The sequence below is a fragment of the Petromyzon marinus genome, chromosome 17, assembly GCF_048934315.1.
Source record: "Petromyzon marinus isolate PM22_M1 ecotype Great Lakes invasive population chromosome 17, UKy_Petmar_22M1.pri1.0, whole genome shotgun sequence".
In the NCBI taxonomy this organism is placed as follows: Eukaryota; Metazoa; Chordata; class Hyperoartia; order Petromyzontiformes; family Petromyzontidae; genus Petromyzon; species Petromyzon marinus.
In genome coordinates this window covers 16,175,499-16,197,158 of record NC_133683.1, presented here as the reverse complement: position 1 = coordinate 16,197,158, position 21,660 = coordinate 16,175,499, and the positions used below count along the sequence as shown (strand labels likewise).

Sequence of the window (21,660 nt, the reverse complement as noted above, 5' to 3'; positions counted from 1 at the left end):
GCGTTTTAAAGCTGCGCCGTTCGGCTGCGCAAGCGAACTCCCGACTCCCGTGTGACCCTGGCCGTGATCGGTAGAGGCGGGCGACCGCAAGGTGGTAGCCACCTTCCTCCTGCACGAGAGCCCCTTCCACCTCCTCCCTCCCATCAGTTTAAACCCGAACACTCGGACAGCTTGCGCCGCCAGAGTTCACGGTCAGAGGGGCGCGTTGACAGAGTGCAACGACAGGCGGTGACAAAGGGTGTGACAATGTGCGGTGACGAAAGGGAGTTACGATCAGGTGCAAGGGCAACGATTGGTGGCAGTGGCTGACAAGACGGGGGTGGGAGGGGGGGGGGTGGTGATATGCGGTGTCACGTGGAGTGGCAACACCCACGGCAACGGCTTGTGACGAATAGGTCTTTATTTTATGCAAAGGAAACTCCGGCTCGCACCTCGTTCGCAACGCACGGGACACACCGTGGGGTCACCATCCCGCGCATCCAAACTTGCATTTACTTCCGTCAGTGTGCAGCGTCCGCGGGCATCGCCTGGACCCCAGTTTCCTCGAGGATGAGCCCGAGACTCGTTGGGAGCTGTCCTGGCTGCCCCCCCGCCCGTCGCCTGTTGTCAATGTTTTTGTTGTTGTTGGTGCTGGGCCCTGCTTACTGGGTCCCGGGCTGTGCCGCAGTGTTGCCATCTCTCCTCTCTCTCAGATTATTTCCCTGCCTTGACTGCCCCTCCCCCTCCACCCCCTCCGCCTGCTACCCTGAGGTAGTTTTTGTTCAGTCTCGTAAAGTGTCTTGAAATGCGATTTTGGAGAAAAAAAAAAAAAAAATTACAAAAACATCAGATTTTTTTCGCATAGCGCAATTCACGGAAATTGCATCTGAAAACGCCGACGGGTTATAATTTTTTTTAACTCTCGCAATTTTCACACGGAGGCGATCGGGAGAATACAGAAACAAGTGCGTATGCAGCCAGAGCGGCGATGACAAAGGCCGATCTTGCGACGTTTTACCAACTTGCCGCGTACACGCAACATACATTCAAATTATTGTAAAATGGTTGTTGTGGTTGCTTTGTCCAGAGCCGAGCCACAGGCACGATGCACACGGAGCGCCGGCTCCGGACACGGTCTCCGCGCGGCGACCACGTCAGCCGGCAGACACGGGCGGCGGCTACTTCCTCCCAGTAGCCAGCAGTGACTACAGCCACCGCACGGGGAGTCGCGAGGTCACCGGGGGCGACCGCCACTCAGCACAAACCTCCAGGCTCGGAGCACGGCCACGCGACCCATCATCCACGTCATGGTGAAGTTCCTGCGGTACCACTCCCTGCGGGAGAACACGCACGCACACCACAAGACTCCCTGCAGAAGCGCACAACACTTCCTGAACATAGACACACAGCCAGCAGGAGCATACATGCACAAAACACAACAATCCCTGCACATGGACATACACACAACGCTCCCTGCAGGAGTACACAAACACACAACACTCCCTGCAGGAGCACACAAACACACAACACTCCCTGCAGGAATGCACACAAACGCACACAACACTCCCTGCAGGAATGCACACAAACGCACACAACACTCCCTGCAGGAATGCACACAAACGCACACAACACTCCCTGCAGGAATGCACACAAACGCACACAACACTCCCTGCAGGAATGCACACAAACGCACACAACACTCCCTGCAGGAGTACACAAACACACAACACTCCCTGCAGGAATGCACACAAACACACACAACACTCCCTGCAGGAGCACACAAACACACACACAACACTCCCTGCAGGAGCACACAAACACACAACACTCCCTGCAGGAGCACACAAACACACAACACTCCCTGCAGGAGCACACAAACACACAACACTCCCTGCAGGAGCACACAAACACACACAACACTTTCTGCAGGAATGCACACAAACACACACAACACTCCCTGCAGGAATGCACACAAACACACACAACACTCCCTGCAGGAGCACACAAACACACAACACTCCCTGCAGGAGCACACAAACACACAAAACACTCTGCAGGAGCACACAAACACACAACACTCCCTGCAGGAATGCACACAAACACACACAACACTCCCTGCAGGAATGCACACAAACGCACACAACACTCCCTGCAGGAGCACACAAACACACAACACTTTCTGCAGGAGCACACAAACACACAACACTCCCTGCAGGAGCACACAAACACACACAACACTTTCTGCAGGAGCACACAAACACACAACACTCCCTGCAGGAATGCACACAAACACACACAACACTCCCTGCAGGAATGCACACACAAACACAACACTTTCTGCAGGAGCACACACACAAACACAACACTTCCTGCAGGAATGCACGCACATACACACACAACACTTCCATGCACGGGGACACACACACACAACACTCCCTGCAGTAGCACACACACAAACACAACACTTCCTGCAGGAATGCACGCACATACACACACAACACTTCCATGCACGGGGACACACACACACAACACTCCCGGCAGGAGCACACAAACACACACGGAACACTCCCTTGCAGGGGCACACACACACGCGTGAGGCTCCCTGCATAACCACCAAACACTCCCTCGACTCGCCATCAACATCCATCACCATGGGCTGGCTCACCATGGTGACGCAATGTTGACATGTCAACACGCGTGTACAACCGCGTTTGGCACTCGCACACGAGGGCACGCACTTGTTATAGTTGAGGTGCTTGGTGTAGTTGTCATCCAGAAAGCCTTTGTAGAATTCTGCCATCTCCTCCACGCTCAGACTCCTCTTGGAACCTACACGCAGGAATCGTACGAATCTCACCATCGCTCGCATTTACGATCTATGCGCACGCAAGTGAAATAAAATCCAAGTGATTTCCTGCTCAAATACTCATCTCCACCTTTTCCTATCCACGGCATAATTTCGAGCTTGTTCAAACTTCGCGAGACTGCCAGAACAGCTCAACCCGGCCAGCACACGTCCCATCTACATACACACACCAATCCAGCCAGCACACCTACACACACGCACCATCCAGCCAGCACACCTCCCATCTACACACACACACACCAATCCAGCCAGCACACATCCCATCTACACACACACACCAATCCAGCCAGCACACCTACACACACACCAATCCAGCCAGCACACGTCCCATCTACACACACACACACCATCCAGCCAGCACACCTCCCATCTACACACACACACACCAATCCAGCCAGCACACCTACACACACACACCATCCAGCCAGCACACGTCCCATCTACACACACACACCAATCCCGCCAGCACACCTACACACACACACCATCCAGCCAGCACAAATCCCATCTACACACACACACACACGTCCCATCTACACACACACACCAATCCAGCCAGCACACCTCCCATCTACACTGTCACACACACACACCGACCCGCCAGCACACCTCCCATGTACATTGACAATCCACCCTGGGTCTATCCACGTTCACGACCCATTATATATTTCGGCATCAGGCGCACACCACATCCAGTACACCTTTCGCTCTAGGCTGCGGCTACCGGTCACGTGCCGACTCCAGTCTACACGGCGACCTGCAAAATGTTCCAGTGGGAGATGAATCCCTGGGAGGGGGTGGGGGCGGGACTCACCGTCCTCATCGCGAGTCCCCAGCCCTTTATCGCGCAGACGCTTCACGATGAACTCCTGCTTCTCCTGCGTGGGCACAGGTGGTGTGGGCACAGGTGGTGTGGGCACGGGTGGTGTGGGTACAGGCGTGAGCACGGGTGGTGTGGGCACAGGTGGTGTGGGCACAGGTGGTGTGGGCACAGGTGGTGTGAGTACAGGTGTGGGCACGGGTGGTGTGGGCACGGGTGGTGTGGGCACAGGTGGTGTGGGTACAGGTGTGGGCACGGGTGGTGTGGGCACGGGTGGTGTGGGCACAGGCGTGGACACAGGTGGTGTGGGCACAGGTGGAGCAATGCTGCTCACATCACATCTCACAGCTCACCTCACACTGCACCAAACACAAAGATGCCCCCCTATAGCCTGAACAGACTGTTGGGGCAAGTGTTGTTGGCGAGCAGTGCCTATGAAGGCCGGCTCGGCACACGAGGGGGCGGGTGGCCAGCACCACGCCCGGCCGCTTTTGTCTCCCCATTGGCGGTGTTTACACATCGCAACAGGTACTCATTTGAGGTTGAGTAGACCTCGGGGAGGCCCAGGACCGATGCAGATAATCGTCACCGGTGTTGGCCGTGAGCGGAAATCGACTTGTGTCGCAGGGTTCGGAGCGCAGTGTGCTGACCATTGCACAACTTGCTTTTTAATTTCGTGCGTTTATAAATACTAGATAAATAAAAGCCTGCCTTATACAGGCAAAAGTTTTCAAAAAATATAATAATGAACCTGATATGATTTTTTTTCTACGATCAGTCATGAACAACTACTGCAAATTTTGCAATATTTACGCTAACAAAATTGTTGATTTGATTCAACTTCTTACATTTAAAGACGTACCCATCGGAAACCGCTCAATTTAAAGATTCCGTTCTTCTTTTATTAGAAAGAACAAAATGCGGATGTTTTTTGTTCAAAACCGCTTGAATCCGAAATATCTCAAAAACAATAAAAGATAGATCCCCATTGGTTCTCGCTTTATTTTTATTTGCCATTTAACCCTCTTATTAAATGGAAAAACCCGCAATCTTATATTTTGAATGGTTTCTGAATGATACCATGCACAAACATGTTTATGAGGCACTGACAATCGAGATTTGGGGGCCTTAAAATTAACAATCTCATATTTTCTGATTTTTCCTGTTGCTTGTGTCCTAAAAGCTACCTGTGTACCAAATTTGAGCTTTCTACCTTGTCGGGAAGTGTCCAAGAGGTTTTTGAGACGCACAGATAAAGGTTTTTATTCGTATAGAATATACACTATTTGTTGTTTAAGTGTTGAGTTAAGAAACACTGAAATCTGTGCTCTCGCTTTGCCTGGGTGGAAAGTGGACAACGTCTTAGGGGCGCCACAGTGGCGAGATGTTAACAAACCACGCCTGGTATGGAGGAGGTCCTGGGTTCGATCCCAACCCTGACACCTGTATATTTGGAGTTGACGTGTTTTCCTTGTTGCCGCATGGATTTTTCTCTGGGTCCCCTGGTTTTTCCCTCCACATTTAGAATCAACACGCTATAAATTTCGACATAAGCCACTCCGTTGGAACTCTCGTGTGCGGCCAGGTAGCCTTTAAAAAAAGAGCTACATAGCTCCGTGGGCCAGCTGGCTCAAAGACGAAACAAGTTTCGTCTTTGCCCAGTCCTGGCCAGCTGGCTCAAATCGTAATCAATTAATTGGTCTCACCACTTAAAACACACACTCGTAACCCCGTCCCCTGCTATATGTCCAAACCCAGCTATGTTAGACCCCCCAAAGGGGGTCACAAAATCCTCTCCCACGCCTGCCTTACCCGGCTGAAGGCCAGGTTCTGCTCGCTCCAAAAGTGGTGGCTCCACGCCTCGGTGTCTCCACGCAGCTCGCGCAGCTGAAGCTCCAGGGGCGTCTCGGGGGGCCGTCTCCCCACGCGCACGGGCCGCAGGTTCGAGTCCCGGTCCGGGGGACCTACCCAGTCCCGCTCGGGCTCCGCGGGCGGCTGCGTGCGGGAGAGGGCAGGTGAGGTGATGGGGGGGGGCAGAGTCGCTCATGTCGGGCACAACGTCATTTTGTAGACATGCCAGTGGAGTGTAGTTCACTCGTGAGTTCGTCTCGTCACCACCACAGTGTAGTTCACTCTGGGTTAATCTAGTCTCACCGTGGTTGTGCGTTCATGCCAGAGGGCAGTCGTGTCACTCTGAGTTACATTCTTTGGGTCTTTCGGTAAAGTCACGTAGATAGGTTCAAAGAAAATAACAAAATACTACGACGTTTCGATCACAACACACAAGCGGTCATCATCGAAAGACCCAAAGAATATGAATTCCTGCCGTCACAAAAGCTTTAAGTTAAGATTGACTCTGAGCTAACCAAGGTTACTCCAAGTCAAGTCCCTTTGAGTCTAGTCACCCCGTCAGTGCAGTTATTAAGTATAGTCACCGAGTTCATAAAGTCACTAGGAGTGAGTCTACAGTCACTAGGAGTAAGTCTATAGTCACTGGGAGCGAGTCTATAGTCACTGGGAGTGAGTCTGCAGTGACTGGGAGTGAGTCTATAGTCACTGGGAGTGAGTCTACAGTGACTGGGAGTGAGTCTATAGTGACTAGGAGTGAGTCTATAGTGACTAGGAGTGAGTCTGTAGTCACTAGCAGTGAGTATGTAGTCACTAGGGGTGAGTCTGTAGTGACTAGGATTGAGTCTGTAGTCACTAGGAGTGAGTCTGTAGTGACTAGGAGTGAGTCTGTAGTGACTAGGAGTGAGTCTGCAGTGACTAGGAGTGAGTCTGTAATCACTAGGAATGAGTTTATAATCACTAGGAGTGAGTCTATAGTGACTAGGAGTGAGTCTACAGTGACTAGGAGTGAGTCTACAGTGACTAGGAGTGAGTCTACAGTGACTAGGAGTGAGTCTACAGCCACTAGGAGTGAGTCTACAGCCATTAGGAGTGAGTCTACAGTCACTAGGAGTGGGTCTACAGTGACTAGGAGTGAGTCTATAGTCACTAGGAGTGAGTCTATAGTGACTAGGAGTGAGTATATAGTGACTAGGAGTGAGTCTACAGTCACTAGGAGTGAGTCTATAGTGACTAGGAGTGAGTCTAAAGTCACTAGGAGTCTATAGTGACTAGGAGTGAGTCTATAGTGACTAGGAGTGAGTCTATAGTCACTACGAGTGAGTCTATAGTGACTAGGAGTGAGTCTATAGTGACTAAGAGTGAGTCTATAGTGACTAGGAGTGAGTCTATAGTGACTAGGAGTGAGTCTATAGTGACTAGGAGTGAGTCTATAGTGACTAGGAGTCTACAGCCACTAGGAGTGAGTCTATAGTCACTACGAGTGAGTCTATAGTCACTACGAGTGAGTCTATAGTCACTACGAGTGAGTCTATAGTCACTAGGAGTGAGTCTATAGTGACTAGAAGTTAGTCTACAGTCACTAGGAGTGAGTCTATAGTGACTAGGAGTGAGTCTATAGTGACTAGGAGTGAGTCTATAGTGATTAGCAGTGAGTCTATAGTGACTAGGAGTGAGTCCATAGTGACTAGGAGTGAGTCTACACTGACTAGGAGTGAATCTACAGTGACTAGGAGTGAGTCTATAGTCACTAGGAGTGAGTCTATAGTGACTAGGAGTGGGTCTATAGTGACTAGGAGTGAGTCTATAGAGACTAGGAGTCTATAGTGACTAGGAGTCTATAGTGACTAGGAGTGAGTCTATAGTCACTAGGATTGAGTCTATAGTGACTAGGAGTGAGTCTATAGTGACTAGGAGTGAGTCTATAGTCACTAGGAGTGAGTCTATAGTCACTAGGAGTGAGTCTATAGTCACTAGGAGTGAGTATATAGTGACTAGGAGTGAGTATATAGTCACTAGGAGTGAGTCTATAGTAACTAGGAGTGAGTCTATAGTCACTGGGAGTGAGTCTATAGTCACGAGGAGTGAGTCTATAGTGACTTGGAGTGAGTCTATAGTGACTAGGAGTGAGTCTATAGTGACTAGGAGTGAGTCTATAGTGACTAGGAGTCTACAGCCACTAGGAGTGAGTCTAAAGTCACTAGGAGTCTATAGTGACTAGGAGTGAGTCTATAGTGACTAGGAGTGAGTCTACAGTGACTAGGAGTGAGTCTATAGTCACTACGAGTGAGTCTACAGTCACTACGAGTGAGTCTATAGACACTAGGAGTGAGTCTATAGTGACTAGGAGTCTACAGCCACAAGGAGTGAGTCTACAGTCACTAGGAGTGAGTCTATAGTGACTAGGAGTGAGTCTATAGTGACTAGGAGTGAGTCTATAGTCACTAGGAGTGAGTCTATAGTAACTAGGAGTGAGTCTATAGTCACTAACTAATTCCCAGTCGTCTGGTCACTCACTCTGGTGAAGACTCACTTTAGTCACTCACTGTAGTCATTCACTGTAGTCACTCACTGTGGTCACTCTGGTGAAGACTCACTGTAGTCACTCACTGTAGTCACTCACTGTAGTCATTCACTGTAGTCACTCACTGTGGTCACCCTGGTGAAGACTCACTGTAGTCACTCACTGTAGTCACTCTGGTGAAGACTCACTGTAGTCACTCACTGTAGTCACTCACTGTAGTCACTCACTGTGGTCATTCACTGTAGTCACTCACTATAGTCACTCACTGTAGTCACTCACTGTGGTCACTCTGGTGAAGACTCACTGTAGTCACTCACTGTAGTCACTCACTGTAGTCATTCACTGTAGTCACTCACTGTGGTCACCCTGGTGAAGACTCACTGTAGTCATTCACTGTAGTCACTCACTGTGGTCATTCACTGTAGTCACTCACTGTAGTCACTCACTGTAGTCACTCACTGTAGTCACTCACTGTAGTCACTCTGGTGAAGACTCACTGTAGTCACTCACTGTAGTCACTCACTGTAGTCACTCTGGTGAAGACTCACTGTAGTCACTCACTGTGGTCATTCACTGTAGTCACTCACTGTAGTCACTCACTGTAGTCACTCACTGTAGTCATTCACTGTAGTCATTCACTGTAGTCACTCACTGTAGTCACTCACTGTAGTCACTCACTGTAGTCATTCACTGTCGCCATTCACTGTAATCACTCACTGTAGTCACTCACTGTAGTCACTCTGGTGAAGACTCACTGTAGTCACTCACTGTAGTCACTCACTGTAGTCACTCTGGTGAAGACTCACTGTAGTCACTCACTGTAGTCACTCACTGTAGTCACTCTGGTGAAGACTCACTGTAGTCACTCACTATAGTCATTCACTATAGTCACTCACTGTCGCCATTCACTGTAGTCACTCACTGTAGTCACTCACTGTCGCTATTCACTGTAGTCATTCACTGTAGTCACTCACTGTAGTCATTCACTGTGGTCATTCACTGTAGTCACTCACTGTAGTCACTCACTGTAGTCACTCTGGTGAAGACTCACTGTAGTCACTCACTGTAGTCACTCACTGTAGTCATTCACTGTAGTCATTCACTGTAGTCACTCACTGTAGTCATTCACTGTGGTCATTCACTGTAGTCACTCACTGTAGTCACTCACTGTAGTCACTCTGGTGAAGACTCACTGTAGTCACTCACTGTAGTCACTCACTGTAGTCACTCACTGTCGCCATTCACTGTAGTCACTCACTATAGTCATTCACTGTAGTCACTCACTATAGTCACTCACTGTAGTCACTCACTGTGGTCACTCACTGTAGTCACTCACTGTGGTCACTCACTGTAGTCACTCACTGTAGTCACTCACGTCACTCACTGTAGTCACTCACTGTAGTCACTCACTGTAGTCACTCTGGTGAAGACTCACTGTAGTCACTCACTGTAGTCACTCACTGTAGTCACTCTGGTGAAGACTCACTGTAGTCACTCACTGTAGTCACTCACTGTAGTCACTCACTGTAGTCATTCACTGTAGTTACTCACTGTAGTCACTCACTGTCGCCATTCACCTGCGCCGCGCTCTTTGCCTCACGATGCTCGCCGCTCCGCGCGGCCCGGGTGGCGGGGAGGCCCAGGGGGAGGCCCAGGGGGAGCCGAAGGCGGCCCAGGGGGCCCAGGGTGGGGAGGCCGCGGCCTCCCGGACGCAGCCGCAGCAGCAGCCGCCTCATGGCCGCGCTCGGCGCGGGTGACCTCCGAGGAAAGGGAGCAAAGGTTCGATCTCGGGCGAGGGTTCGATCCCGGGCGAGGGTTCGATCTCGGGCGAGCGACTGCGCTGACTGCACTTGGCTGGAGCGTGGACGCCGGCTTCTGGCGACGAGAGGGTTTGAGGGTTGAGTGCGGGTCGAGCGAGCGAGTGAGCGAGTGACCGGGACCAGACTGCAGTCGGTTCTGAGGAGCAGGCCAAGGCTGGTGGGGGGGGAGGGGGGTTCCAAAGCGCGAGTGGCGGCGTCCCAGGGCCGAGAGCGCCCCCACGTGGCTTGGCCACGTGGGGGATCGCCTGATGCTCGGTACCACGAGAGCGCCCCCACGTGGCCTGGCCACGTGCGCTCGAGGTTCCCCGTGCGCTCGCTCGCCTGATGCTCGGTACCACGAGAGCGGCAGTGAACCCGTGCCATCAACATCAGCAGCAACCTCGAGCAATGGTCAATCCACTGCTAGATTATAGCCTGGCAAAGTCGTCGCCATCTCGACCAACCACCCACTCAATTAAACACACACTCAACCACCAACAGATACTCAGCCATCACAATTAACTATCCGCTCAACCACTTAATTAACCACCCAAATACACCACTCAACCACCCACTCAACCATCAGATCAACGACCCACTCAATTAAAGACACTCAACCACCAACAAATACTCAGCCATCACAATTAACTATCCACTCAACCACTTAATTAACCACCCAAATACACCACTCAACCACCCACTCAACCATCAGATCAACGACCCACTCAATTAAACACACTCAACCACCAACAAATACTCAGCCATCACAATTAACTATCCGCTCAACCACTTAATTAACCACCCAAATACACCACTCAACCACCCACTCAAACGCTCCATTAACCATTTCAGAATCAGAATGTTTGTTTATACTGGAGTAGGAATCCGATGAGATATGAAGCTCTTTTTCACAGATGTTCAGTAGAGGCAGGTCAGAATGTTACAACAATAAACAATATAAAGTATAGGAAAGGTAAAAAAATCACTTTAAAAATACATACAAATACAACTAAACTATTTTTTTTATCTTACCAGCTAAAGCCCACTGAACGAAAAGCTTCTTTTTTAGAAGCAACCTGGGCACAAATGATAGCTCAGTGAAGTGGCTTATCAATGTGGACATTTATATCACTAAAATAAAGTAAAGAATCGAGATGCATACCGGTGACATGACGTCACTGCGCCGAGCTTGCCATGGTGACTTCATCGCGCCAAACACTGCCTCAGTGACGTCACCAAGCCTGGCCGCGATGACGTACCCACGCCGAGCCGTTTCGCGCTGACGCTCATCTTGCCAAGCCGTATTAGATGACGTCACCACGCGATGGCAAAACGCGGGGGACGTCGGTGCTGTACAGAAACGCGGTGACGTCACAGCGCCGATCAATAACACGGTGACGTCAGGCCCAGGGGCCTCCGCCAGCTGGAGGGATTCCAGAGATCAAGTGAAAAGTTATTTCATTTGTGATTGCTGAATTTTATTTGTTGTTAGAACTTGTAAAAATTATTTTAATTCTTCTTTAACTTTGTTTTCCTTTTGAAAATATTACTGGGGGCCTCACAGGACCTGTAGCCCAGGGTCCTACAAAATCTTAACCGGGCCCTGGGTGACGTCACCGCGCCAAGCCAAAACGCGGGACGTCACTGCGCCAAGCCGCAACGAGCTCACGTCACCGCGTGAAGTCGTAACGAGGTGACGTCACTGCGCCAAGCCGTAACGAGGTGACGTCACCGCGCTAAACCGTAACGCGGCGACGTCACTGGGCCGTAACGTCACCACGCCGAGCAGCAACGCGGTGACGTCCCCACGCCGAGCCGTAACGCGAGGATGTCACCGCACCGGGCCGCGGCGAGGTTGACGTCACCGCGCCGAGCAGCAACGCGGTGACGTCACGACGCCAAGCCTGAACGCGGTGACGTCACCACGCCAAGCCTGAACGCGGGGATGTCACCGCACCGGGCCGTAGCGAGGTGACGTCAGCGCGCCGGAAGGACGCGTGCGACGAACTTCCGGCGCGGACGACATGGCGACAGAGGGAGGAGGAGGGAAGGAGATGAGCGACATAAAGACTCAGTTCTCGACGCGCGAGGGCACCTACCGCCTGCTCTCCCTCTCCGAGTACAGCCGCCCCAACCGCGTGCCCTTCAGCGCGCAGGGCTCCAACCCCGTCAAGGTGTCGTTCGTCAACGTGAACGACCAGTCCGGCAGCGGCGACCGCATCTGCTTCAACGTGGGCCGCGAGCTCTACTTCTACATCTACAAGGGCGTGCGCAAGGTGCGGGCTCGCTCCCGGCTCATCGTTGCCCCAGCTCGCCGCACCCCGCGGACCTGCCCTCGCCTGCTCCGCCTCGCCGCCACTGCCGGCCTTGCCCGCTTCACCACACACCTCCCTCCTTGTCCGTTCCGGCGTTTGGCCTTCTCTACCAGCTATGCACCCCCCCGCCTCCTCACATCCATCCCGCTCCCGTCATGTGCTCTTAAGTCTTCGTCAGCCATGCCCTGCCCTCAGCCTTGCCCTCTTGAGCCCTGCGCTACCCTCTGCTTCGCCTTGCCCCCCCCCCCACCCTTCCACCGTGCCCTGCTTCCCGGCGAGTGCTGCTACTGCTGTTCCGTGAGAACCCGGCAGGGGCAGCGGACGGGGTGGGGCCGCTCTCATGCACCGTGGGAGTCGGCCCGTGCCCCCGTTTACAGGGCAGTGCCCTCAGAGCCCCGTTCAGTGAATTGTCTCTTCGTTGCCAGGGCCATCCTCCAATTGTACAAGGACCGTGCCCTAATTACCTGGAGCATGACCTAATTTACGAGGGCCGTGCCTCCGTGACAAGACCCTTGCTCCTACCTCTCCTGGCAAAGCCTTCGCGCGGAGTGCCGTATCGAGGGCCTTGCCCTAATTGACACGGGCGATGACATTACCGCCAGATAGTGGGGAAGCCCCCTGCTACGTGATTTTTTTTTAAAAGAGGCTGCATTTCATCGCGTGGCGTAACCCGGAGTGAATTCCCACGCTTCCCCAAGCAGGGTCACGTGGACGGCAAGGGTGGTGGTGGTGGGTGGGGGAATCATCTGGCAAAATCACGTGACAGCTGGCATGTGAATCTCACGTGGTAACTGGCGTTAAATCTGCCCATGGGCAAAGTAGCAAATGCCTCGTGATGCTCGTCCGTTGATGTTACAGGTCTGCCAAGGTGGCATCGCGTCTCGCTTATGTCCAGGTTCTGCCTCCGATCTGCTCGTGCGCGTTAATTTGCACCCTTTTGTAGTTTGCGTCCTTTCCCATTCGTCGGTGTGAAACGGAATCGCGTGAGGTGCCGACTTGTAAACCCTGACCTTGGCCTGCGCGGTGAGGTCCACGAAGCTGTCTTTTGCTGCCCGCATTCCTTGCTTACATTGGCTGAGCCTTGGGTGCTTCCTCGGCAGCCCGAGAGTCGTGCGAATCCACCAACAGTGGCGTCGCATGAGCAATTGAAACATTCTAAAGGGAGCTCTGGGGGAGATGTGGAGGAGACGTTGGGCAAAGTTGCGGTCAGGGGTAGGTACCGAGTGGAGGGGCTTGGTTTCTGAGAGTAAGGGCTCTTTTTTTGGAATCTCTAGTTTGCGAGAGTTCGTGCTAGGGTTAGGTTTCTCTCGTTAGGGTGAGGAATATAGTTGTGTGTGTGGTTGACCTGGCGGGCACAGTTGTCACGCTTGCGGTCCAGCGCTTTTCAGACAAGGGTTAATGAATCGGGCATAATTGTGAAATGGCCAAACCAAACGATGTACAGGAAGTAAGTCCCTTTGTGTTACCTTTTGATTTATTATCCTGCGATATGTGTGAGTTGTTTTTTCTGTGTAGTCTATTTCCTACCACAAGTCAAACATTCTTAAATCAAACATCTGAATGCAAACATTGTCCTCAGAGTCTTGAGACTTGGTGGGACTTCTTTGGGTAATTGGATAGTTCGTGGTACCGCCATAAGCACATGCCTACTGAAGCCTGCAGACTCACTCGCATGCTCATGCACTCGCATGCCCTGACACAAGCGCATTAATGCTCGGATACATGCAACACACTACAATGCAAACACCCACTGGTACGCACTATCATTCAATTGCACTCGAACGTGCACTCATGCACGAACTTTCCTACTCACAATCACATGCACATTTACGCTGTCACAGACACACACGCACTCACAAAATACAAAGATCCCCCGTATAGCATTAACAGACTGTTGGGGCAAGTGCTGTTAGCTATCGCCTATGAAGGCCGGCACAGCACACGCGTCGGTGAGTGGCCAGTACCTTGGCCAGCCGCCTTTGTCTTGCTAGTGGCGATGCTTACACAGGGTACTCATTTGAGCCTGCGTCGGCCTAGGTGAGGCCCCACACTGGTTCATATAATTGTCACTGGTGTCGGCCGTGGGCAGGAATCAAACTTGGGTCACCGTGTTCGTAGCGCAGCGCGCTAACTGCTATACTACCGCTCTCCATGCTTTTGCACACACTGACACACACACATACACTTAAACTGGCACCCACCAACACAGTCACAAACATACTCTCGCTTTCAAATTCGTACACTATCACGTACAATAACAGCCAGGCTAGGTACACTTTGAGGCTGCGTGAAGTGTTGAAGGCTCTCTGGCAGGAGTACATGGGACACACCTAGGTGCTATAGGTCATCTTCTTTGGTTCTTTCGGTAAAGTCACGTAGAATGAGAATAAAATAAAACAATAAAATTCTCACGACGTTTCGGCCACAACACAAGTGGCCTTCTTCAGGTGAAAGGAAGAAGGCCACTTGTGTTGTGGCCGAAACGTCGTGATAATTTTATTGTTTTATTTTATTCTCATTCTACGTGATTTTACCGAAAGAACCAAAGAAGATTAATCCTTGCAGTCACGAAAGCTTTAAATCGAAATTGCTATAGGTTAATTGACTGGCAGCAACAATCCCTATCTCATTGTAGTGTGTATTGTATGTATGCCTAATCGGGGAAAGGCTGATGTTTATTGGCAGATTACCCTCATGGCGCACGAACTTGTACCACGGTGGCAAAATGACGGGCACGGGACAGGTACAATGGACTAGTTTCCCCCCTACATTGTAAATTTAACTACCAAAGGACCGCAGGAAAAGCAAACAATAGGAACAGCAGCCATTCAAAACCAAGTAACGATGACATCACCATAGGGCGTGTGCCAGACTAGGTGTCCTTTGAGGCCACCTGAAAAACACAATCATAAGGAACAACATTCAGAAAAAACGTGCGCACACAAAGATCCCATGTATAGGACGTTTTACCTTTTTACCAGCACTTGCTCTTTTGGAGCAAATGCTGTTGTGACCTATTTGGGCCAGCAAGTCGAACTAGGGGGTGGTGTGGCCAGGACCACTCTTAGCTACCTTGGTCTCGGCAGTTCTCATTTGCACACCACTCCTGGTACTCACTTAAGGCCGAGTCGACATAAGAGAAGCCCAGCACTCTTAAGATATTCACCTCTCAGGCACAAAACAGCAGCCCAACGTTCGCCACGAAGTGACGGCCACGTCAGCACGTTGCTTGTGCCAGGCTGCGCGCGCGCGCACACGCACGTCGTCGCACTCGCTTGACCGCCCCGCCTGTGTTTCCCGCTATCGCTGCGACTGCTGCAGGCCGTGGACCTGAACAAGCCGATCGACAAGCGGATCTACAAGGGCACCCAGCCCACGTGCCACGACGTGAACACGCTGACCGCGCGGCCCGAGAGCGTGGCGCTGCTCGTGGGCTTCTCTGCCGGGCAGGTGCAGCTCATCGACCCCGTCAAGAAGGAGACGAGCAAGCTGTTCAACGAGGAGGTGTGTGCACGCGGGGGCACAGGAACACGCGCAGCAGTACGCATGCGCGTGCGCGCGCACGCACACAGGAAATGCAAAGTCAAGTTTTGAGTGTTGTTTTGTTTAGAACACGGTGGGAATCCCAGAGACCATAATGGTCTCTTATGCGAGAGTGTGTGACCTGGGTCACCAAAATGATAAAGATGGTCGTGGAAAAACAATTACAATGATGGCAATATAAATCGGAGCAAAAACAGACGAGTTTTAGAAGAATTCGAAAAAGTGTGCAAACAGTCAGTATTCAATAAAATACATTTCTGGTGACAAGTTGATTTCAACAAATGACTTTTAAAAAAACATTCAAAGTAAAATCAGGTTACAGAAACATCAAACACACTTAGGGTGATGAGTCCACTCGTATATCTGAGAAGGATATATCAAATACTCATTCATACATGCTGGAAAACACCCATAGCAGCACACATACCGGAATACACGAACAGAAATCCGAATTTTTATTTATCCTGTTAAAAACGTGTAGGAACAGAGTCGAGCAAGCACGCTTACACAGGAACGCACAATGGTATACAGGAACACACACACACAGGAGGATATAGGACGACTCGGCAAATTCGACAAGAACACGTACAAAACGTTCACACAGGCACACGTAAATAAATTCGATCACGTAAATCGCACGCCCAGACAGGACCACACCCAAATGAAGACAAATACACAGGGTCACCCGAAGGGACGTACACGAACAGCCAGGAATAAACGCAGGTCACCAGGAAGTGAAAGCTTACAGGAACACGCACAGGTACTTACACAGAATGCTCAGAGTAACATGCATTATCAATTGGACAAGCATGTGCATGAATAGACACAGATTCACACAAACAAACCGGAGCCCACAGGTGTTACATATATACTTACATGCAGTACCGCACACTTCCCGGTTTCGCGATGCGAGCGGTCTTGAGCATCGAGCACGATTCAATTCCACCCTGACAACACGGCCATGCAAGAGCCGCACCGGTGCGAGCGGCGAATGTCGTCCGCCTTGCCCTCTCTCCGCTCTGTCCCGCAGAGGCTGATCGACAAGACGCGCGTGACGTGCCTCAAGTGGGTGCCCGGCAGCGAGAACCTGTTCGTGGTGTCGCACGCGAGCGGCAGCCTCTACCTGTACAACGAGGAGCTGGGCTGCGGCACCAGCGCGCCCTCCTACTCCGCCATCAAGCAGGGCGACGGATTCTGTGTCTACGCCTGCAAGAGCAAGTCGAGCCGCAATCCGCTGCACCGGTGGGCCGTCGGCGATGGCGCCCTCAACGAGTTCGCCTTCTCGCCCGACGGCAAGCACCTGGCGTGCGTGGGGCAGGACGGATTCCTGCGCGTCTTCTCCTTCGAGGCCATGGAGCTGCAGGGTGCCATGCGCTCCTACTTCGGCGGGTTGCTGTGCGTCTGCTGGAGCCCCGACGGCAAGTACCTGGTGACGGGCGGCGAGGACGACCTGGTGAGCGTGTGGTCCTTCCTGGACGGCCGCGTGATCGCGCGCGGCCACGGCCACAAGTCGTGGGTGAGCGTCGTGGCCTTCGACCCCTACACGACGAGCCTGGAGGACGGCGCCGACCCCACGGAGCTCAGCGGCAGCGACGAGGAGTTCCCCGAGCAGACGCCGCCCTTCGCCGCGTCGCAGGGCCGCTCGTGCGCCGCCGGGCGGGACCGCGCCAACAGCACGCTATCGCGGCTGTCCCAGAGGGCGGACGGGCGGCCCGTGTCGGTGACGTACCGCTTCGGCTCCGTGGGGCAGGACACGCAGCTGTGCCTGTGGGACCTCACGGAGGACGTCCTCTTCCCGCACCAACCGCTGTCGCGTGCGCGCACGCAGACCAACATCGTGACGGCCGCCAACTCGGGCGCCACGTCGCCCTCCGCCGCCGGCGCCACCGTAGTCGGCGGTGGCTCGTGCCCCCTGCCGCGATCAAACTCCCTCCCGCACTCGGCCGTGGCCAACGCCAACAGCAAGGGCGGCGGCGGCGGCGGCGGCGCAGGGGGAGGGGGAGGAGGTGGCGCCGGGGGGTTGGTGGACGGCGCCATCGCGGCCGGGATCAGCAAGTTTGCGACGCTTACGCTGCACGACCGCAGCGGCAACGACAAGCGCAGCCTGGACAAGGAGCACAAGCGCAACCACAGCATGGGGCACATCTCAAGCAAGAGCGCCGAGCGCCTGCACGTGCTGTCCAAGAGCCAGCGCCCGGACTCGTCGCGCCTCCTCGGCACCCCGCCCTGCCCACGCATGGACGAGGTGAGGACCTCCCACTGGCGGCAGAGTGCATGGTGTGGCCGGCTCGGAGCACAGAGACGCTGAGCCGGCATCCGCTAAGAATCCTGGGTTCGGAGTCTGGGTTTCGGCCACCCGTGATGAAACCGGGTCGTTAGGTGTGAGGTGTAGCGAGTTGATGGTCTCATCCCGGTCACCAATGACTGCACAACAAAACTATCACGTTACATTTGGTTCTGCAAAATCTGGGAGGGGATAGCAAAATTGGGATGACATTTGTGGAAAAAAAGACAATCACAGTGCTACACACGGCTGAGAGAACAGCAGAAGGCTTGTTACATTAAGTACGCAGTACTTAGCGGTGTAACGCCAGGTGTCATGCATTGTATCACGGAACAGCACACACAGTCCAACATGGTGCAGTGTATTACGCATCGTGTAATCATAATAATCAGCAGCTTTTTGTCATACAACTGTTGGATTGAGGCCTCATGTTGTGCCAATTCTACAGAGATTATTTAACCGTACCTCACCACGCACGCGGAAGAGAACAAGTAAACTCGACACAGAAAACCACTCAAGTCAGGAAGCGAAGCCAGGTGCTTTTTTATCATAACAGACTGCCTTAAAGTAAAAAACAACAGACGTTTCGGGCAATGACCTTCCTTCATAGCACATCAGGCCACCGCAATAACGCGCAGGGTGTGTGGTCCGAGAGGGAATTAGCCGCCCAACGTTTGTTCACTCCGCTCTTGCCACATTTGCCGAGGCCTTATCTCCTCTATCATCGAAGAGTCCGCCCTCTCTCCCCACCCTCCCCACCTTCGCAAGCTTGTGGCCAAAGTCCCGTGTCATCCGTATCGATTTATTGAAGAGTGACGCGGCATTGGCACGCGTAGTGCCGCACTGTAAAACCACACACAACCCCCGGCACCGCCGCTCGCTGCTTCGACCGAGGCCGGGATCTGTTGACCCTGAAAAGCAAACTAGGCGAGGCGCAGGCTCCTCTAGGACTCCCTCAAGCGGGGAGGCCCTTCCGTCAGAAGTGGTGTGAGCGAGTAGGTGCAAGGCTGCGCCTCTACCTTTTAAAGCAAACCCATTATGTACATATTGTGTGCGCGCGCCGGTGTGCGGAGCATCGAGCCACTCGGGCGTTTTTAATTTATGACTTCGCCGACAACCACAAACCGACGGTGACCGCCAACCGCTCTGTGACGGAGAGCGATCTTGGCATCAGCTGAGCGGCGCGATCGAGGTCATAGTCGCGTCCTGTGAGGTCACGGCACCAAAATAAGAAGCCGGGTCAAGTGGCACGGTTGTTCCAACTTGCTGAATTTCATGCCAACCTCCTGAATTCTGTCCCGAGAACCAACTCCGGGAAGTCGGCATAAAATGTTTGGCGCAGTGTCTGGTTGTTGCTCAATTAGGTGGTGAGAATCGTCCGTCTCCTCACCGTTCAGATGAAATAATAATAATTGCCGCGTCAAACGCTTTTACACGTTGCGGTTTAATTTGTTTGGCTTTGTCAGGTGGTGGAGGTGTCTTACGACACAAACTTGCTTTAATCATTGCTTGGCCAAAGACAAAAATTATATTCTTTTACGTGACAACATCATGGTCGTTTTTACAGCTAGGGGTGGTGCAGCGGAAGGATGGCAGTATAGTGGTAACACTTGTGCCCCATAGCAAGATGGGTCTGGGTTCGATTCCTGACTTTGATGTGCCGTTACGTGTGGACTTTTATGTTCTCCCCCTGTCCTGCATGGGTTTCTTCTGGGTTCTCCAATTTTCCCTCGTTTACATGTAACTGGTATTGCCCAAAAAACATCCCAATGCTGAAAAAAATTACCAGCAAAATTACTCTTATTTGGGATTACACACAACAGTAACGTCGCCCCCTAGAGTAAACACTTGGCAACACCCTCCTGAAAAATAGTCTTAAAACTCTGTGAGGCTTTCCTGGGTAAACAAGTGAAACAACAAAAATAAATAACAACCACGGGCAATGTCGCCCAGCTCTGGCAACCACGCAACATTTGCCTGGCCTCTGCCAGGCTGCTTCCTGGACCGTGCCAGCCTGCGGCCGGCTACACGACGGACCCCGTTGGCTTCCGCTCGGCTGATATGTCACGCCCCGGTGGCTTGTGCGGTGCGCTGCTGGGCGAGCAGGTGCCGCTGCTGGAGCCGCTGGTGTGCAAGAAGGTGGCGCACGAGAGGCTCACCGTGCTGGTCTTCCTGGAGGAGGCGGTGGTGAGCGCCTGCCAGGAGGGGTTCATCTGCACGTGGGCGCGCCCCGGAAAGACGGTACGGCTCTTGCCGGGGATCGCAAGCGGCGCTGGCGCCGGCCCCTTCATGATACAGTACAACGTGGCCTTGTACGGTGTCTAAACGCGACCGCCCCGTCCCCCGAGACCCAGCGCACAAACGACGCGTGACGTGTTATCGGCTATTTGTACATTACGTGTATGATTCTAGAGGAGGATTGTTCAGTCGCGGGCAGAGAAGGTTTGGGGGGCAGGTCCTGGCCGTGGACTCAGTTGAACGGGGGCAGGGAGCGGACACCATGGATGGTTTGGGGAAGGGAGTTCCAGAATAAGGCGAAGAATTTGTGGATGAGATTACTTAATGTTCATGATATGTGATGACTTACAACTGAACAGAGGTTGGCTCAAGGATTTGACAGGAGACCTTGGCTGCTGGGTCTGAGACTGGATGGAGAGGAGTAGAGTGAGATGAGAGGGGAGACGTAGGAGTATGCTTGGATGAGAGTAAATTAGTATGAGAGCAGAGAGGCAGGAGAATGCATGGAGAATAGAGTGAGATGAGAGAGGAGAGTGCATGTAGGGGAGTAGGGTGAGTTTAGAGGGTAGACGTAGGACAGTGTGTTGCTGGGAGTAGAGTAACATTTTAATAAAGATTTTGGACAACATATATGTTGACTCAATTATTGCTTTGAAACTCGGTCCGCTGTGAAAGTAATTTGCTTCCCGCTCCCACCGGTAGATGTGCAGCTATGTTGCAAATCAGAAGCGGCCAATTCATGGTGTTTAACGTGAGATTCTACACGACATCTGAAACGGGGCAGCAGTGTGCAGGAAAGTGCAAGAAGATGTGGTCTAAGGGCAGCAATGTGGAGGCAAGTTTGCTGTGCCGTGCAGTTTAAAGGCACGGCGGTGGGGAGAGCGAGGGTGGTTCGTTGGGGGGTTGACCGAGCTACGTGAACCACGCCGCTGCTGGCGGCAGGAGCCTCAGCCAGTGTGTGTGTGTGTGGGGCCGCTCCCTCCCCGTGCACTCTCTCCGTTATAGAACCGCGGCGCGGAGCAGCTGCTGGGGAAACTGACGCCCAACGACGAGCGCTGACGATGGCTGCCGCCCGTGTTCACAGGGGCAGGCGGCGGCGCAGACGCAGGCCAACTCGCCCAGCGGGACGGTGGTATAGCGGCGGCGCCGCCGCTCGCTCGCTCCCCGGAGCCGCGTGGAGCGCCGCTTGGAGCTGTGCGGAGCGGCGACGCACGCCGCGGCTTCTCGGTGGAGCCGCCGTGAGCACAGCGGCTCGCTCACTCGCTCAATCGCTCGGTTGGCTGATCGATCGCCACCGCACAGGGTCGCCATCCCCACCCCCCCCCTTCACCCTGCTCCGGCACAGGCCCGGCTACCACCACCATCACCGCCACACGCGAATGCTCCAGTTAGCGGCCGTGGCAAGGGTGGGGGCGGGGGGAGCCGCGGCGCGGTGGGTGGGGGG

At 53.0% G+C, this 21,660-nt stretch overlaps 2 protein-coding genes across 4 annotated transcripts; one reads left to right on the top strand and one right to left on the bottom strand.

The window, feature by feature from the left end:
* Positions 1–382: 382 nt before the first annotated feature.
* On the bottom strand, positions 383–10,075 carry COA8 (cytochrome c oxidase assembly factor 8). The gene is made up of 5 exons (XM_032955965.2): positions 9,615–10,075; positions 5,478–5,660; positions 3,660–3,723; positions 2,718–2,808; positions 383–1,313 (listed from the first exon to the last, which is right to left on the bottom strand). Exons 1-5 carry the CDS (start codon positions 9,771–9,773, stop codon positions 1,214–1,216), a joined length of 597 nt encoding a protein of 198 aa, XP_032811856.1. The 5' UTR covers positions 9,774–10,075; the 3' UTR covers positions 383–1,213.
* Positions 10,076–11,779: 1,704 nt separating this feature from the next.
* Positions 11,780–21,458, top strand: LOC116943259 (WD repeat-containing protein 20-like). Of its 3 annotated transcripts, none has more exons than XM_076067672.1 (5): positions 11,780–12,112; positions 15,473–15,655; positions 16,725–17,939; positions 20,085–20,219; positions 21,301–21,458. In XM_076067672.1, the coding sequence occupies exons 1-5, from the start codon at positions 11,861–11,863 to the stop codon at positions 21,352–21,354; spliced, it is 1,839 nt and encodes a 612-aa protein (XP_075923787.1). In that variant the 5' UTR covers positions 11,780–11,860; the 3' UTR covers positions 21,355–21,458. The 3 variants fall into 3 exon arrangements, with proteins under 3 accessions (XP_075923787.1, XP_075923786.1, XP_075923785.1); XM_076067671.1 differs by having other exon boundaries at positions 21,222–21,325; XM_076067670.1 differs by lacking the exon at positions 21,301–21,458 and having other exon boundaries at positions 20,085–20,844.
* The last annotated feature ends 202 nt before the right edge of the window (positions 21,459–21,660 follow it).

Bases quoted from the DNA above. Each gene is read 5' to 3' on its own strand.
- COA8 (XM_032955965.2), bottom strand. From the start codon at position 9,773: ATGAGGCGGCTGCTGCTGCGGCTGCGTCCGGGAGGCCGCGGCCTCCCC. The intron at 3,724-5,477 runs GTAAGGCAGGCG...GTGCCCACGCAG, and splicing joins AGAACCTGGCCTTCAGCCGG to GAGAAGCAGGAGTTCATCGT. The intron at 1,314-2,717 runs GTGCGTGCCCTC...GTTCTCCCGCAG, and splicing joins AAGCACCTCAACTATAACAA to GGAGTGGTACCGCAGGAACT.
- LOC116943259 (XM_076067670.1), top strand. From the start codon at position 11,861: ATGGCGACAGAGGGAGGAGGAGGGAAGGAGATGAGCGACATAAAGACT. The intron at 12,113-15,472 runs GTGCGGGCTCGC...CGACTGCTGCAG, and splicing joins TCTACAAGGGCGTGCGCAAG to GCCGTGGACCTGAACAAGCC. The intron at 15,656-16,724 runs GTGTGTGCACGC...TCTGTCCCGCAG, and splicing joins GCAAGCTGTTCAACGAGGAG to AGGCTGATCGACAAGACGCG.